At 39.8% G+C, this 18,479-nt stretch overlaps 1 protein-coding gene across 5 annotated transcripts in view; it reads left to right on the top strand.

Annotated features, from left to right (window-relative positions):
* The window catches only part of LOC128704721 (uncharacterized protein CG5902), a 107,905-nt gene that overhangs the window by 38,936 nt on the left and 50,490 nt on the right, over window positions 1–18,479 (top strand). For all 5 annotated transcript variants that reach the window (XM_070092771.1, XM_070092778.1, XM_053799870.2 and 2 more), the window contains 3 exons: window positions 2,685–2,848; window positions 3,880–3,990; window positions 4,284–4,489. In XM_070092771.1, coding sequence (XP_069948872.1) covers window positions 2,685–2,848; window positions 3,880–3,990; window positions 4,284–4,489 — 481 coding nt within the window. The remainder of the gene's footprint in view (window positions 1–2,684; window positions 2,849–3,879; window positions 3,991–4,283; window positions 4,490–18,479) is intronic.

Below are 18,479 nucleotides of genomic sequence, written 5' to 3' on the forward strand. Positions count from 1 at the left end.
GTATCCCACTGAGGCAGGGCATACCTGGAGAGGGTTTCAGGGGTCAATGCAACTGCAGCATGATCTGTGACCAGGCCTCATAGTGGATCAGAGCCTGATCAACCAGGCTTGCTACTGTTGGCTGCACATAAACTGATGTACGAGCCAAAGTTGACCATATAAAAAGGGCAATGAAAGCTTCTCTTTTTGAATTTAATAATTTATACAGGAGAAGGGGTTACTAGCCCCTTGCTCCTGGCATTTTAGTTGCCTCTTATGACATGCATGGCTTATACAGGAAGAATTCTGTTCCACTTCCTCCCTGGAGATTAGAGGAAGTAGAGAGGAACAAGAACCATTGAGAAAATAGAAGAAAACCCAGATGGATACTCACCTAATTGTGGTTGCAGAGTTTGAGTCCCAGCTCCTGGCCCTGCCTCTTTACTTGTCAGTGTGCATATTTCACACTCACTTGGCAGGACGGTAGTACCTCCCTGGGCAATTGCTGTCATGAACTGTTATCACACCGGCCGATTCCCACCAAGGCAGGGTGGCCCGAAAAAGAAAAACTTTCACAATCATTCACTCCATCACTGTCTTGCCAGAAGGGTGCTTTACACTACAGTTTTTAAACTGCAACATTAACACCCCTCCTTCAGAGTGCAGGCACTGTACTTCCCATCTCCAGGACTCAAGTCCGGCCTGCCGGTTTCCCTGAACCCCTTCATAAATGTTACTTTGCTCACACTCCAACAGCACGTCAAGTATTAAAAACCATTTGTCTCCATTCACTCCTATCAAACACGCTCACGCATGCCTGCTGGAAGTCCAAGCCCCTCGCACACAAAACCTCCTTTACCCCCTCCCTCCAACCCTTCCTAGGCCGACCCCTACCCCGCCTTCCTTCCACTACAGACTGATACACTCTTGAAGTCATTCTGTTTCGCTCCATTCTCTCTACATGTCCGAACCACCTCAACAACCCTTCCTCAGCCCTCTGGACAACAGTTTTGGTAATCCCGCACCTCCTCCTAACTTCCAAACTACGAATTCTCTGCATTATATTCACACCACACATTGCCCTCAGACATGACATCTCCACTGCCTCCAGCCTTCTCCTCGCTGCAACATTCATCACCCACGCTTCACACCCATATAAGAGCGTTGGTAAAACTATACTCTCATACATTCCCCTCTTTGCCTCCAAGGACAAAGTTCTTTGTCTCCACAGACTCCTAAGTGCACCACTCACTCTTTTTCCCTCATCAATTCTATGATTCACCTCATCTTTCATAGACCCATCCGCTGACACGTCCACTCCCAAATATCTGAATACGTTCACCTCCTCCATACTCTCTCCCTCCAATCTGATATTCAATCTTTCATCACCTAATCTTTTTGTTATCCTCATAACCTTACTCTTTCCTGTATTCACCTTTAATTTTCTTCTTTTGCACACCCTACCAAATTCATCCACCAATCTCTGCAACTTCTCTTCAGAATCTCCCAAGAGCACAGTGTCATCAGCAAAGAGCAGCTGTGACAACTCCCACTTTGTGTGTGATTCTTTATCTTTTAACTCCACGCCTCTTGCCAAGACCCTCGCATTTACTTCTCTTACAACCCCATCTATAAATATATTAAACAACCACGGTGACATCACACATCCTTGTCTAAGGCCTACTTTTACTGGGAAAAAATTTCCCTCTTTCCTACATACTCTAACTTGAGCCTCACTATCCTCGTAAAAACTCTTCACTGCTTTCAGTAACCTACCTCCTACACCATACACTTGCAACATCTGCCACATTGCCCCCCTATCCACCCTGTCATACGCCTTTTCCAAATCCATAAATGCCACAAAGACCTCTTTAGCCTTATCTAAATACTGTTCACTTATATGTTTCACTGTAAACACCTGGTCCACACACCCCCTACCTTTCCTAAAGCCTCCTTGTTCATCTGCTATCCTATTCTCCGTCTTACTCTTAATTCTTTCAATTATAACTCTACCATACACTTTACCAGGTACACTCAACAGACTTATCCCCCTATAATTTTTGCACTCTCTTTTATCCCCTTTGCCTTTATACAAAGGAACTATGCATGCTCTCTGCCAATCCCTAGGTACCTTACCCTCTTCCATACATTTATTAAATAATTGCACCAACCACTCCAAAACTATATCCCCACCTGCTTTTAACATTTCTATCTTTATCCCATCAATCCCGGCTGCCTTACCCCCTTTCATTTTACCTACTGCCTCACGAACTTCCCCCACACTCACAACTGGCTCTTCCTCACTCCTACAAGATGTTATTCCTCCTTGCCCTATACACGAAATCACAGCTTCCCTATCTTCATCAACATTTAACAATTCCTCAAAATATTCCTTCCATCTTCCCAATACCTCTAACTCTCCATTTAATAACTCTCCTCTCCTATTTTTAACTGACAAATCCATTTGTTCTCTAGGCTTTCTTAACTTGTTAATCTCACTCCAAAACTTTTTCTTATCTTATGTAATTGAGACTTATAGAGGGATAGTAACATATAATAAGGGATATTAACATTTATAATAAGTTATATTATTTTCTGTAATTAACAGTCATATTATCTCCTATAGTTAAGAGTTACAGAGAGATACTACCATTGTTATAGGTGCTATGAAAGTATCTTATTCTGTGTGCGGCACCCCCATGCAGGTTTGTTGTTACAACGGCACTACGCCAACGACCAACGGCACGCTACGCAACGGCCTCATCCCCATAGCCAGCCCGGAGATGTGCTTCTACTGTTTTGATGTGCTGTATAGCCACCTGCACAATGTTGAGCCACCGAGCACCCCGGACTTCACCAACGAGCCCTTGTGAGTTTGATAAAAAATGTATATACCTGGAGGGAGCTTTGGGGATCAATGCCCCCATGGCCTGGTCTGTGATCTTGAAAGGGGTGGAGGGTGTGCTGGCGGAATGCCTCGGTCAGGTGACTGAAAGCTCCAGCAGTGGGTCATTTCTGCAAGTACGTGTACAAGGTGTACATGCCTAGCTGACATCAATGACATGCTGTATAGAAAGTCCCTGGTTATGCAGACCATAGCTGACATCCATGACATACCGTATAGTAAGTCCTTGGTTATGCAGACCATAGCGGACATCCATGACATACTGTATAGAAAGTCCCTGGTTATGGAGACCATAGCTGACACCCATGACATATCGTATAGCAAGTCTCTGGTTATGCAGACCATAGCTGACATCAGTGACATACCGTATAGAAAGTCCCTGGTTATACAGACCATAGTTAACATCCATGACATACCGTATAGTAAGTCCCTGGTTATGCATACCATAGTTGTCATCAGTGACATACCATATAGAAAGTCCCTGGTTATGCAGACCATAACTGACATCCATGACATACCATATAGTAAGTCTCTGGTTATGCATACCATAGCTGACATCAGTGACATACCATATAGAAAGTCCCTGGTTATGCAGACGATAGCTGACATCAGTGGCATACCATATAGAAAGTCCCTGGTTATGCAGACCATATCTGACATCAGTGACATACCGTATAGTAAGTCCTTTGTTATACAGACCATAGCTGACATCCATGACAGAGCATGACTAAGATCCGCATCAAGAAATACTTGTCCTTTTTCCTGGTAAATCATGTCTAACCTAACGTTTTCCTAACCTTGTCAGTAGTGTTAGTGGTTTTGGTTAATTTTAAGCCTTGTATATTTTGGTTTTGCAGTCAGTTCTCTTAGAAATGTCTTTTATGCAGTCAGTTCTAGTTCTAGATTGTGCTGTGAATATTGGCTTTTTTAAAGGTTTGTACTCTAATAACCAGTGTTTTTAAGGTTTGTACTCTAAAGTCCAGTGTTTTTTTCAGTCCTCTGTTTGTGACCTGGAAGGTCGGTAAGGACAAGCGGCTACGAGGCTGTATGGGTACGTTTAGCCATATTAATCTCCACGCCGGACTCAGAGAGTACGCAGCCACCAGGTAATAACCACAGGTGTACTCTTGAGAGTACACAGCTAGAAGGTAATCAGGTGTACTCTGAGAGTGCACAGCTGTCAGATAACAACTAGTGTACTCTGAGAGTACTGCCTGAAATGTAACATGATAAAGCTCCACACAGAGTGAATGTTAGTATTGTATACATCATGTATAGGTTAATATACATCATGTATAGATCAGTATACATCATGTATAGGTTCAAAATATACATCATGTATTCCCTGAATACAGAAGTGTATATTACATAACCTTGTTACAGTTTCTGTCTCTCTTAGTGCGTTTAAGGACTCGCGGTTCCAGCCAATCGGAAGAGAGGAATTACCGCGGCTTGGGGTATCTGTCTCCATCCTCCGGCACTTTGAAGATGGTCGGGACTATAGGGATTGGGATATAGGAGTCCATGGGATCAGGATTGAGTTCCTGAATGAGAGAGGAGCCAAGAGGACAGCTACCTACTTGCCGGAAGTTGCTCCCGAGCAAGGTAAGTGGCGTGCGTGGGTACTGGGTTGGTAAGTGGCATTTGTGGGTAAGTGGCACACACAAAATCTCCTCTAACCCTTCCCTCCATCCTTTCCTAGGATGACCGCTACCCCTCCATTCCTTCACTCAGATTTATACACCTTCTTAGTCATCCTGTTTTGCTTCATCCTCTCTAAATGACCAAACCACCTCACGAACCCCTCTTCAGCCCTATGGATGATACTTTTAGTAACCCCACACTTCCTCCTAATCTCCAAGGTATGAATTCTCTGTATAACATTTACACCACACATTGCCCTCAGACACTGCATCTCCACTGCCTCCAGCCTCTTCCTCCTCCACTGCCTCCAGCCTCTTCCTCCTTCACTGCCTCTAGCATTTTCCTCCTCTACTGCCTCCAGCCTTTTTCTCCTCTACTGCTTCCAGCCTCTTCCTCATCTGCTGCCTCCAACCTCTTCCTCCACTGCCTCCAGTCTCCTCCTCCATTGCCTCCAGTCTCCTCTTCAAATGCCTCCAGCCGCCTCCTCATTGCAGCATTCTTTTACTCATCCTAAAGCCTCATTGCTCATCTGCAATCCTGTTCTCCATCTTACTCTTAATTCTTTCAATAATAACTCTACCATACACTTTACCAGGTATACTCAACAGTCTTATTTCCTTATAATTCTTACACTCTTTTGTTCCCTTTGCCTTTATACTAGGGAACTATGCATGCTCTCTGCCAATCCCTAGAAACCTTACCCTCTTCCATTCATTTATTAAATAAAAGCACTAACCACTCCAAAATTATATCCCTACCTGCTTTAAACATTTCTGTCTTGATCCCATCAATCGCAGCTGCTTTACCCCCTTTCATTCTACCCTCTGCCTTGTGCATCTCCCCTACATTCACACAGTTTCGTGTGCCTCCCCCACACTCACATCTGGCTCTTCCTTACTCCTAAAAATGTTACATCTCCCTGGTCAATGCATGAAATTACTGCCTCCCTATCTTCATCAAAATTTAACTCTTTCAGGGTCCAGAACCCCAATCTGAAACTTGTCCACAGGACCCAAGAATTTTTAAAAAAAAATTTTGGTTATTTTTTTCTTTTGAAATGGTAAAGAATCTTTTTCTGAAGGTAATAAAACAAAAAGTACAAAATTTGATGGAAAATTGATGAAATTACGCTATCATGAATTTTGTTGTGTCAGCGATATTTACACATCGGTGATTTTGTCTAATTTGACTCCTATTTTAGGCCAATTATATTGTTCCAGTCTAACAAATTCTTAGCTATTTTGCAAGTATGTGTTCCATTTTATCAATTGAGCACAAGAAACTGCCCAATCAACTATTTCAGCTACCCAATAAAGCGATCAGAAATTGGTAATTTGGCTAATTTCACACAAATTTCCATATACAGTGGACCCCCGGTTAACGATATTTTTTCATTCCAGAAGTATGTTCAGGTGCCAGTACTGACCGAATTTGTTCCCATAAGGAATATTGTGAAGTAGATTAGTCCATTTCAGACCCCCAAACATACACGTACAAACGCACTTACATAAATACACTTACATAATTGGTCGCATTGGGAGGTGATCGTTAAACGGGGGTCCACTGTATTCCCATTTCAAAATAGGGCCCAGAATAAACAATGCCGGCATTCCTGGCACTAAAATAACGTTTCCTCTGTTCATTAGGTACGTTTCCAGGATTTACACGTGAATTCTTTTTTTTATTTTTTATTCACACCAAAATATAGAAGATTTATTTTTATGCAGTTTTGTAATAATTGTATAAATAATGCAGGAACCATTGTGAATGTATGTAAGACCCACCAGTCGACCTGTATCAGACGAGTGATGTGATTTGTTTACTCTGAATATCGGCAAAAATTGAACATTTCCGTTACTTGGAGCTCAATTTCAAGCTACTCAGCCCTAAAACCAGTCAAAATCATCTGTATTTTTATAGTATATCTTCCATTCTATCAAATGAGATAAAAAAAAACCATGAATGAAACCATAGAAACCATAGGAAAATACATAGCAAAATCACTGTTTTAAGCCAAAAACACAGTCACAGTTAATTCTCATTATGCACTGCATGCTTCAGGATTTTTTTTTATATGGTGCACATGTACCACATAGATCCATTCTCTCATATCTAGGCCCAGAATTACCCTGACAGCTTATCTGAGCCGAGCTCATGATGTAGTACTACAGTACTGACCCTCAAGTGCTCGTGACATAGTACAGTACAACGAACACTGATGTTCAGGTGCCAGTACAAGTGCTTTCAGACATTTTACATAAATACTCAAAATAGGTTCGTCCTTCATGACCCTCAAGTGCTTAACATTTCCTCAAAATATTTCCTTCATGGTTTCTTGGTCTTATTTGATAGACTGGAAGATATATTACAGAAATAGAGATGATTTTGACTGGTTTTAGGACTGAAAGAAGCTTAAAATTGAGCTCAAAGTAGCAAAAATGTTCAATTTTTGCTGATGTTCAAGAGTAAACAGATCACATCACATGTCCAGTACACGTCAACTGGTAAGTCTTATGTGTGTTCACAAATACACTGATATTATTTATTCAATTATTACAATATTGTGTAACAGTAAATCCTTTTTTTTAGTGTGAATAAAAAATCAAAATGGAATTCATGTGTAAAACCTGGGAACATAACTAATGAACAGAGGAAATGTTATTTTAAGAGCCAGGAATGCCAACATTGTTTATTCTGGACCCTATTTTGAAACTGGAATATTTTGAAATTTGTGTGAAATTAGCCAAATTACCAATTTCTGATCACATTATTTGGTAGTTGATTGAGCAGTTTCTTGTGCTCAATGAAAATGAAATGAAAAATGTAAATGTTTATTTCCTTGCAAAGCTTACAACGTGTGGCTTACATGTTCTAAAATATTAATTACAAAGAAGGTCACTGGCAGGCCTAGGCATTTTGATAAAATGGAAGACTTTTTAGTGAAATAGCTAAGAATTCAGTCAGTTGGAACAATGCATTTGGCCTAAAATAGGAGTCAAAGTGGGCAAAATCGCCATTACACAAATATCGTTGACACGGCAAAATTCATGAGTGTAATATCGTCGATTTTCCATCAAATTTCACATTTTTTGTTTTATTACCTTCAGAGAGATTCTCTGCCATTTCATAGGAAAAAAAAATTTGTTTTTTGAAAGTTCATGGATCCTGTGGACAAGTTTCAGATTGGGGGTCAGGACCCTGAAAGGTTAATAATGGCCCCAAAGCACAATAGTAGTGATGGTCACAATTGTTCAAAGCCTAAGAGAAACTGTAAACTGCTTCCCATCAGTAAAAAAGTGATAATTCTCCACATATTGAGCATAATTTATCAATTACACTTTAACACATGTTTACCTGGAGTTTACCTGGAGAGAGTTCCAGGGGTCAATGCCCCCACAGCCCGGTCTGTGACCAGGCCTCATGGTGGATCAGGGCCTGATCGACCAGGCTATTTCTGCTGGCTGCACGCAATCCAATGTATGAACCACAGCCTGGCTGGTCAGGTACCAACTTTATATATCTTTCTTCTTTCTTTCAACACACCGGCAGTATCCCACTGAGGCGGGGTGGCCCAAAAGGAAAAACGAAAGTTTCTCCTTTTACATTTAGTAATATATACAGGAGAAGGGGTTACTAGCCCCTTGCTCCCGGCATTTTAGTCGCCTCTTACAACACGCATGGCTTACGGAGGAAGAATTCTGTTCCACTTCCCCATGGAGGTAAAAGGAAATAACAAGAATAAGAACTAGAAAGAAAATAGAAGAAAACCCAGAGGGGTGTGTATATATGTGCTTGTACATGTATGTGTAGTGTGACCTAAGTGTAAGTAGAAGTAGCAAGATGTACCTGAAATCTTGCATGTTTATGAGACAGAAAAAGGACACCAGCAATCCTACCATCACGTAAAACAATTACAGGTTTCCATTTTACACTCACTTGGCAGGACGGTAGTACCTCCCTGGGCGGTTCCTGTCTACCAACCTACTACCTAGGATATGGTGGAATGATGAAGTAAAGGGTGTGATAAAAGAGAAAAAGTTAGCTTATGAGAGGTTTTTACAAGGCAGAAGTGTTATAAGAAAAGTAGAGTATATGGAGAGTAAAAGAAAGGAGTAGAGAGTGGTGAGAGAGTGCAAAAGGAGAGCAGATGATAGAGTGGGAGAGGCACTGTCAAGAAATTTTAATGAAAATAAGAAAAAATTTTGGAGTTAAACAAGTTAAGAAAGCCTAGGGAATGTATGGATTTGTTAGTTAAAAACAGAGTAGGGGAGTTAGTAGATGGGGAGGTGGAGGTTTTGGGTAGATGGCGAGAATATTTTGAGGAACTTTTAAATGTTGAGGAAGAAAGGGAGGTGGTAATTTCATGCACTGGCCAAGGAGGTATACCATCTTTTAGGAGTGAAGAAGAGCAGAATGTGAGTGTGGGGAGGTACGTGAGGCATTACGTAGAATGAAAGGGGGTAAAGCAGCTGGAACTGATGGGATCATGACAGAAATGTTAAAAGCAGGGGGGATATAGTGTTGGAGTGGTTGGTACTTTTGTTTAATAAATGTATGAAAGAGGGGAAGGTACCTAGGGATTGGCGGAGAGCATGTATAGTCCCTTTATATAAAGGGAAGGGGGACAAAAGAGATTGTAAAAATTATAGAGGAATAAGTTTACCGAGTATACCAGGAAAAGTGTATGGTAGGGTTATTATTGAAAGAATTAGAGGTAAGGCAGAATGTAGGATTGTGGATGAGCAAGGAGGTTTTAGAGTGGGTAGGGGATGTATAGATCAAGTGTTTACATTGAAGCATATATGTGAACAGTATTTAGAGAAAGGTAGGGAAGTTTTTATTGCATTTATGGATTTAGAAAAGGCATATGATAGAGTGGATAGGGAAGCAATGTGGCAGATGTTGCAAGTACAGGTCCTCCATCACAAATCCGGCATCATTGGGACCTGTAGTGTGCCGGATTACTGAGTTTGCCGAATTACAGAGTGGTTAGGTTAGAATACACATAATAAAATTAACCAACTTGACTTACACAGTTCATTGAACATCGGCAAAAATCGAACATTTCCGCTACTTTGAGCTAAATTTCAAGGTACTTTTCATCATGAAAGCAATTAAAATCATGTCTATTTCTGTAATATATCTTTGATTCTATCAAATGAGTCCAAAAAAATGAGAATACAACCATAAAAACCATACGAAAATATACTGCAAAGAGGTGGCTAATGGCTGAGAAGTGAACTCCCTTATTTATCGTTCCATCATACATTGCCCAAGTTTCAATGAGATAGCCCAACAAACAACCGAGTAAAAAAAATATTTACCAAAAATCATATATGGCAAGCCCAAGCCAGGTACTGGAAATAAGTCACTTTGTCTGACTTTTCTGGGTTATCCTAGGTTCTGTATACATTCACTGATATGTATGATAATCTATGTAACTGTATTTGTGTTTACCTGAATAAACTTATTTACTTCTAGTCTGTCGACTGAGTACAAGAAATCGTCCATTCACTTATTTCAACTACCCAATAAAGTGGTCAGAAATTGGCAATTTGGCCAATTTCACACAAATTTCAACAGATGCCAATTTCAAAATAGGGTCCAGAATAAACAATCCAGACATTCCTGGCACTAAAATAACATTTTCTCTGTTCATTAGTCACGGCTACAGGCCCCTCTTATATTACTCTTGTACAAGAATGGTATACAATACCGACAAGATGAAATTAAGACACATGAGCAACATCTGGGTATCTTTATTGTAGACGTTTTGCCATCCAGTGGCTTTATCAATACAAATTCCAGGACATAACTTGAAGATAGTAGATCTATGTACAGAAGATGAGGTAATCAGTCCCTCAACCTAGGTTGAGGGACTGATTACCTCATTATTGTAATAATTGTATAAATAATGTCAACCCATTCTTGATGCTGTATTGGAATGTGGACTGGCAGGCGGACAGGTATTGGACGGTGACATCATTTGTTTACTCTCGAGCTTCGCTAAAGAATAGAACATTTTCACTACTGTGAGCGCAATTTCAAGGTACTTTTCATCATGAAAGCAATCAAAATCATATCTATTTCTGTAATATATCTTTCATTCTATCAAATGAGACCAAAAATGAGAATATAACCATAACAACCACACAAAAATATATCGCTAAGCGGCCGCTAATGGCTGAGAAGTGAACTCTGCTATTTATGGTCTGATTTCTTTCATTTTTGGTGTATGTGAAGAAGTATCTTTCCATCACTTTCCAGTCACTGGACCCATTATGTACCTTTGTAATCTTTTGACTACCGCCCACAGGATGGGTATGGGGTGCATAAAGATATTAAACTAAAGTGTGTGTGTGTGTGTGTGTGTGTGTGTGTGTGTGTGTGTGTGTGTGTGTGTGTGTGTGTGTGTGTGTGTGTGTGTGTGTGTGTGTGGTGTGTGTGACTCAACAATCAATATTTGCACCAATAACTCATTACAGTTGTGACCGGGTGTGGAAGTGTGAATTGCTCATTACTCTATAATTTGTTCATGATTGTAGCCAAAGTATAAACGTAAGTAACCATTCTACAGAATTCATTACCTTTGTAACTTGTGAGCTCATTACCTTTGTACCTAGTTCAGCTATCAAAACTTTGGGGGCCCAGTCCCTGGACCCATTACGTACCTCTGTAATCTGTAAATACCTTTGTAACTTGTCATGATTGTGACCAGACTTACCTGGAGTTCATTACCTTTGTAAATTGTGAGTTCATTACCTTTGTAAATTGTGAGTTCATTGCCTTTGTAAATTGTGAGTTCATTACCTCTGTAACTTGCTCAGCTATCAAAACTTTGGAGTCCAGTCCCTGGACCAATTATGTACCTCTGTAATCTTTTGACTACCGCCCACAGGATGGGTATGTGGTGCATAATAAACATATTAAACTAAACATCATACATTGCCCAAGCTTGAATAAGGTAACCCAACAAACAACTGAGAATTAATATAATAATAATAATAATAATAATAAGTCTTTATTTACTACATGTACATGTACAAGGTATACAGGCCTAGCTGACATCAGTGATATACTACTATATAGAGAGCCGCTTGTTATGCAGAGTATTTCAAGAAAATTAGGTCAGTGTCCCAGGATAACACCCACACTAGTCAGCTAACACCCAGGTAACCATTTACTGATGGGTAAACATAGACAACAGGTGTAAAGAAACATGCCTAATGTTTCTACCCTGGCTGGGAATCGAATATTTACCAAAAATCATATATGGCTAACCCAAGCCAGGTACTAAAAATAAGCCATGTTGACTTTTGGGTTATCCTAGGTTCTCTACACACATGCTGCTGTGTGTGATAATGTATATAGAGAAAATAACTTCTTTTTCAGGTTTATGGTGCAGTATGAGTGTATATGACAGCCCTGTGCTATACTCCGTTTTCTCTAATATAAGCCACCAAGACAGGGATAGGAGAATGGTATTTGTATACCATATCCTCTTCATACCTTTGTCGAACTGCTCGGTGTTATGCCAAATATTATTTATTATGGAGTATTTAACATGTTTTATGTTATTTATATTGTTAATTATGTCATATTAGATCAATTGTGATAGGCAAGTAAGCTGTAGTGTTGATGTTAGCATAATAATAAAGCATATTCTCCTGCTTCATAAGACTGAGTTCATGGCAACTGACAGTGGCTTCAAAGCCACCTTATCTTTAATGGATAATGTACTGTGTAGGTGCTTTACATAATGAGAAGCATTTCTTTTATTCATTGGAACCATGGCTAGGGCTAAAAGTAAGCAGGTTATAACAATAAATGGAGAAAAAGAAATTGGAATGACTTATGCAGCAAGTAGCGCCACCAAACAGTACCAGGAGGTTGGTGTGGCGACCCTGGAAATTTGAAATTATGCTAGCCAAAACTAGTGCCGAATAACTGAAGGAACCAAATAACTGATTGCCGGATTTGTGATGGCGGACCTGTATGTGGAATAGGTGGTAAGTTACTAAATGCTGTAAAGAGTTTTTATGAGGATAGTGAGGCTCAGGTTAGGGTGTGTAGAAGTGAGGGAGACTACTTCCCGGTAAAAGTAGGTCTTAGACAGGGATGTGTAATGTCACCATGGTTGTTTAATATATTTATAGATGGGGTTGTAAAAGAAGTAAATGCTAGGGTGTTCAGGAGAGGGGTGAGATTAAATTATGGGGAATTAAATACAAAATGGGAATTGACACAGTTGCTTTTTGCTGATGATACTGTTTATGGGAGATTCAAAAGAAAAATTGCAAAGGTTAGTGGATGAGTTTGGGAGTGTGTAAAGGCAGAAAGTTGAAAGTGAACATAGAAAAGAGTAAGATGATGAGGGTATCAAATGATTTAGATAAAGAAAAATTGGATATCAAATTGGGGAGGAGGAGTATGGAAGAAGTGAATGTTTTCAGATACTTGGGGGTTGACATGTCAGCTGATGGATTTATGAAGGATGAGGTTAGTCATAGAATTGATGAGGGAAAAAAGGTGAGTGGTGCATTGAGGTATATGTGGAGACAAAAAACTTTATCTATGGAGGCAAAGAAGGGAATGTATGAAAGTATAGTAGTACCAACACTCCTATATGGATGTGAAGCTTGGGTGGTAAATGCAGCAGCGAGGAGACGGTTGGAGGCAGTGGAGATGTCCTGTTTAAGGGCAATGTGTAGTGTAAATATTATGCAGAAAATTCGGAGTGTGGAAACTAGGAGAAGGTGTGGAGTTAATAAAAGCATTAGTCAGAGGGCAGAAGAGGGGTTGTTGAGGTGGTTTGGTCATTTAGAGAGAATGGATCAAAGTAGAATGACATGGAAAGCATATAAATCTATAGAGGAAGGAAGGAGGGGTAGGGGTCGTCCTCGAAAGGGTTGGAGAGAGGGGGTAAAGGAGGTTTTGTGGGCGAGGGGCTTGGACTTCCAGCAAGCGTGCGTGAGCGTGTTAGATAGGAGTGAATGGAGACAAATGATACTTGGGACCTGATGATCTGTTGGAGTATGAGCAGGGTAATATGTAGTGAAGGGATTCAGGGAAACCGGTTATTTTCATATAGTCGGACTTGAGTCCTGGAAATGGGAAGTACAGTGCCTGCACTTTAAAGGAGGGGTTTGGGATATTGGCAGTTTGGAGGGATATGTTGTGTATCTTTATACGTATATGCTTCTAAACTGTTGTATTCTGTGCACCTCTGCAAAAACAGTGATAATGTGTGAGTGTGGTGAAAGTGTTGAATGATGATGAAAGTATTTTCTTTTTGGGGATTTTCTTTCTTTTTTGGGTCACCCTGCCTCGGTGGGAGACGGCCGACTTGTTGAAAAAAAAAATATATATACATGTGTGTGTGTATACTATACTTATATATATATACATATATATATATATATATATATATATATATATATATATATATATATAGTAGTAGGTTGGTAGACAGCAACCACCCAGGGAGGTACTACCGTCCTGCCAAGTGAGTGAAAACGAAAGCCTGTAATTGTTTTACATGATGGTAGGATTGCTGATGTCTTTTGTCTGTCTCATAAACATGCAAGATTACAGGTATGTCTTGCTACTTCTACTTACACTTAGGTCACACTACACATACATGTACACATTTATTTATACACACTCATCTGAGTTTTCTTTGATTTTATCTTAATAGTTCTTGGTTTTATTACTTTTCCTTTTATATCCATGGGGAAGTGGAATAAGAATCTTTCCTCTGTAAGCTATGCGTGTTGTAAAAGTCAACTAAAATGCCGGGAACAATGGGCTAGTAACCCCTTTTCCTGTAAAGATTACTAAAAAGAATAAGAAGAAAATTGTCAAAGTGGGAAGTCTGAATGTGCGTGGATGTTGTGCAAATGATAAGAAAGAGATGATTGTGGAAGTTATGAATGAAAAGAAGCTGGATGTCCTGGCTTTAAGTGAAACAAAGCTGTAGGGGGTGGGAGAGTTTCAGTGGAGAGGAATAAATGGGATTAGGTCAGGGGTTTCAAATAGAGTTAGAGCTAAAGAAGGAGTAGCAATAATGTTGAAGGATAAGCTATGGCAGGAAAAGAGGGACTATAAATGTATTAATTCAAGGATTATGTGGAGTAAAATAAAGATTGGATGTGAAAAGTGGGTTATAATAAGCGTGTATGCACCTGGAGAAGAGAGAAGTGTAGAGGAGAGAGAGAGATTTTGTGAAATGTTGAGTGAATGCGTGGGGAGTTTTGAATCAAGTGTGAGAGTAATGGTGGTTGGGGATTTCAATGCTAAAGTGGGTAAAAATGTTATGGAGGGAGTAGTAGGTAAATTTGGGGTGCCAGGGGTAAATGTAAATGGGGAGCCTTTAATTGAGCTATGTGTAGAAAGAGATTTGGTAATAAGTAATACATATTTTATGAAAAAGAGGATAAATAAATATACAAGGTATGATGTAGCACGTAATGAAAGTAGTTTATTAGATTATGTATTGGTGGATAAAAGGTTGATGGGTAGGCTCCAGGATGTACATGTTTATAGAGGGGCAACTGATATATCGGATCATTATTTAGTTGTAGCTACAGTTAGAGTAAGAGGTAGATGGGAAAAGAGGAAGGTGGCAACAACAAGTAAGAGGGAGGTGAAAGTGTATAAACTAAGGGAGGAGGAAGTTCGGGTGAGATATAAGCGACTATTGGCAGAAAGGTGGGCTAGTGCAAAGATGAGTAGTGGGGGAGTTGAAGAGGGTTGGAATAGTTTTAAAAATGCAGTATTAGAATGTGGGGCAGAAGTATGTGGTTATAGGAGGGTGGGGGCAGGAGGATAGAGGAGTGATTGGTGGAATGATGAAGTAAAGGGTGTGATAAAAGAGAAAACGGTAGCTTATGAGAGGTTTTTACAAAGCAGAAGTGTTATAAGAAGAGCAGAGTATATGGAGAGTAAAAGAAAGGTAAAGAGAGTGGTGAGAGAGTGCAAAAGGAGGGAGAGCAGATGATAGAGTGGGAGAGGCACTGTCAAGAAATTTTAATGAAAATAAGAAAAAATTTTGGAGTGAGTTAAACAAGTTAAGAAAGCCTAGGGAAAGTATGGATTTGCCAGTTAAAAACAGAGTAGGGGAGTTAGTAGATAGGGAGATGGAGGTATTAGGTAGATGGCGAGAATATTTTGAGGAACTTATAAATGTTAAGGAAGAAAGAGAGGCAGTAATTTCATGCACTGGTTAGGGAGGTATACCATCTTTTAGGAGTGAAGAAGAGCAGAATGTAAGTGTGGGGGAGGTACGTGAGGCATTACGTAGAATGAAAGGGGGTAAAGCAGCTGGAACTGATGGGATCATGACAGAAATGTTAAAAGCAGGGGGGGATATAGTGTTGGAGTGGTTGGTACTTTTGTTTAATAAATGTATGAAAGAGGGGAAGGTACCTAGGGATTGGCAGAGAGCATGTATAGTCCCTTTATATAAAGGGAAAGGGGACAAAAGAGACTGTAAAAATTATAGAGGAATAAGTTTACTGAGTATACCAGGAAAAGTGTACGGTAGGGTTATAATTGAAAGAATTAGAGGTAAGACAGAATGTAGGATTGCGGATGAGCAAGGAGGTTTCAGAGTGGGTAGGGGATGTGTAGATCAAGTGTTTACATTGAAGCATATATGTGAACAGTATTTAGATAAAGGTAGGGAAGTTTTTATTGCATTTATGGATTTAGAAAAGGCATATGATAGAGTGGATAGAGGAGCAATGTGGCAGATGTTGCAAGTATATGGAATAGGTGGTAAGTTACTAAATGCTGTAAAGAGCTTTTATGAGGATAGTGAGGCTCAGGTTAGGGTATGTAGAAGAGAGGGAGAATACTTCCCGGTAAAAGTAGGTCTTAGACAGGGATGTGTAATGTCACCATGGTTGTTTAATATATTTATAGATGGGGTTGTAAAAGAAGTAAATGCTAGGGTGTTCGGGAGAGGGGTGGGATTAAATTTTGGGGAATCAAATTCAAAATGGGAATTGACACAGTTACTTTTTGCTGATGATACTGTGCTTATGGGAGATTCTAAAGAAAAATTGCAAAGGTTAGTGGATGAGTTTGAGAATGTGTGTAAAGGTAGAAAGTTGAAAGTGAACATAGAAAAGAGTAAGGTGATGAGGGTATCAAATGATTTAGATAAAGAAAAATTGGATATCAAATTGGGGAGGAGGAGTATGGAAGAAGTGAATGTTTTCAGATACTTGGGAGTTGACGTGTTGGCGGATGGATTTATGAAGGATGAGGTTAATCATAGAATTGATGAGGGAAAAAAGGCAAGTGGTGCGTTGAGGTATATGTGGAGTCAAAAAACATTATCTATGGAGGCAAAGAAGGGAATGTATGAAAGTATAGTAGTACCAACACTCTTATATGGGTGTGAAGCTTGGGTGGTAAATGCAGCAGCGAGGAGATGGTTGGAGGCAGTGGAGATGTCCTGTCTAAGGGCAATGTGTGGTGTAAATATTATGCAGAAAATTCGGAGTGTGGAAATTAGGAAAAGGTGTGGAGTTAATAAAAGTATTAGTCAGAGGGCAGAAGAGGGGTTGTTGAGGTGGTTTGGTCATTTAGAGAGAATGGATCAAAGTAAATGACATGGAAAGCATATAAATCTCTAGGGGAAGGAAGGCGGGGTAGGGGTCGTCCTCGAAAGGGTTGGAGAGAGGGGGTAAAGGAGGTTTTTGTGGGCAAGGGGCTTGGACTTCCAGCAAGCGTGCGTGAGCGTGTTAGATAGGAGTGAATGGAGACGAATGGTACTTGGGACCTGACGATCTGTTGGAGTGTGAGCAGGGTAATATTTAGTGAAGGGATTCAGGGAAACCGGTTATTTTCATATAGTCGGACTTGAGTCCTGGAAATGGGAAGTACAATGCCTGCACTTTAAAGGAGGGGTTTGGGATATTGGCAGTTTGGAGGGATATGTTGTGTATCTTTATACGTATATGCTTCTAAACTGTTGTATTCTGAGCACCTCTGCAAAAACAGTGATAATGTGTGAGTGTGGTGAAAGTGTTGAATGATGATGAAGTATTTTCTTTTTGGGGATTTTCTTTCTTTTTTGGGTCACCCTGCCTCGGTGGGAGACGGCCGACTTGTTGAAAAAAAAAAAAGTTTATATATATATATATATATATATATATATATATATATATATATATATATATATATATATATATATATATATATATATATATAGGTAGTAGGTTGGTAGACAGCAACCACCCAGGGAGGTACTACCGTCCTGCCAAGTGAGTGTAAAACGAAGCCTGTGATTGTTTTACATGATGGTAGGATTGCTGATGTCTTTTGTCTGTCTCATAAATATGCAAGATTACAGGCATGTCTTGCTACTTCTACTTACACTTAAGTCACACTACACATACATGTACACATTTATTTATACACACTCATCTGAGTTTTCTTTGATTTTATCTTAATAGTTCTTGGTCTTATTAATTTTCCTTTTATATCCATGGGGAAGTGGAATAAGAATCTTTCCTCCGTAAGCCATGCGTGTTGTAAAAGTCAACTAAAATGCCGGGAACAATGGGCTAGTAACCCCTTTTCCTGTAAAGATTACTAAAAAGAATAAGAAGAAGAAAATTGTCAAAGTGGGAAGTCTGAATGTGCGTGGATGTTGTGCAGATGATAAGAAAGAGATGATTGTGGATGTTATGAATGAGAAGAAGCTGGATGTCCTGGCTTTAAGTGAAACAAAGCTGAAGGGGGTGGGAGAGTTTCAGTGGAGAGGAATAAATGGGATTAGGTCAGGGGTTTCAAATAGAGTTAGAGCTAAAGAAGGAGTAGCAATAATGTTGAAGGATAAGCTATGGCAGGAAAAGAGGGACTATAAATGTATTAATTCAAGGATTATGTGGAGTAAAATAAAGATTGGATGTGAAAAGTGGGTTATAATAAGCGTGTA

Source organism: Cherax quadricarinatus, chromosome 3 (assembly GCF_038502225.1).
Source record: "Cherax quadricarinatus isolate ZL_2023a chromosome 3, ASM3850222v1, whole genome shotgun sequence".
In the NCBI taxonomy this organism is placed as follows: domain Eukaryota; kingdom Metazoa; phylum Arthropoda; class Malacostraca; order Decapoda; family Parastacidae; genus Cherax; species Cherax quadricarinatus.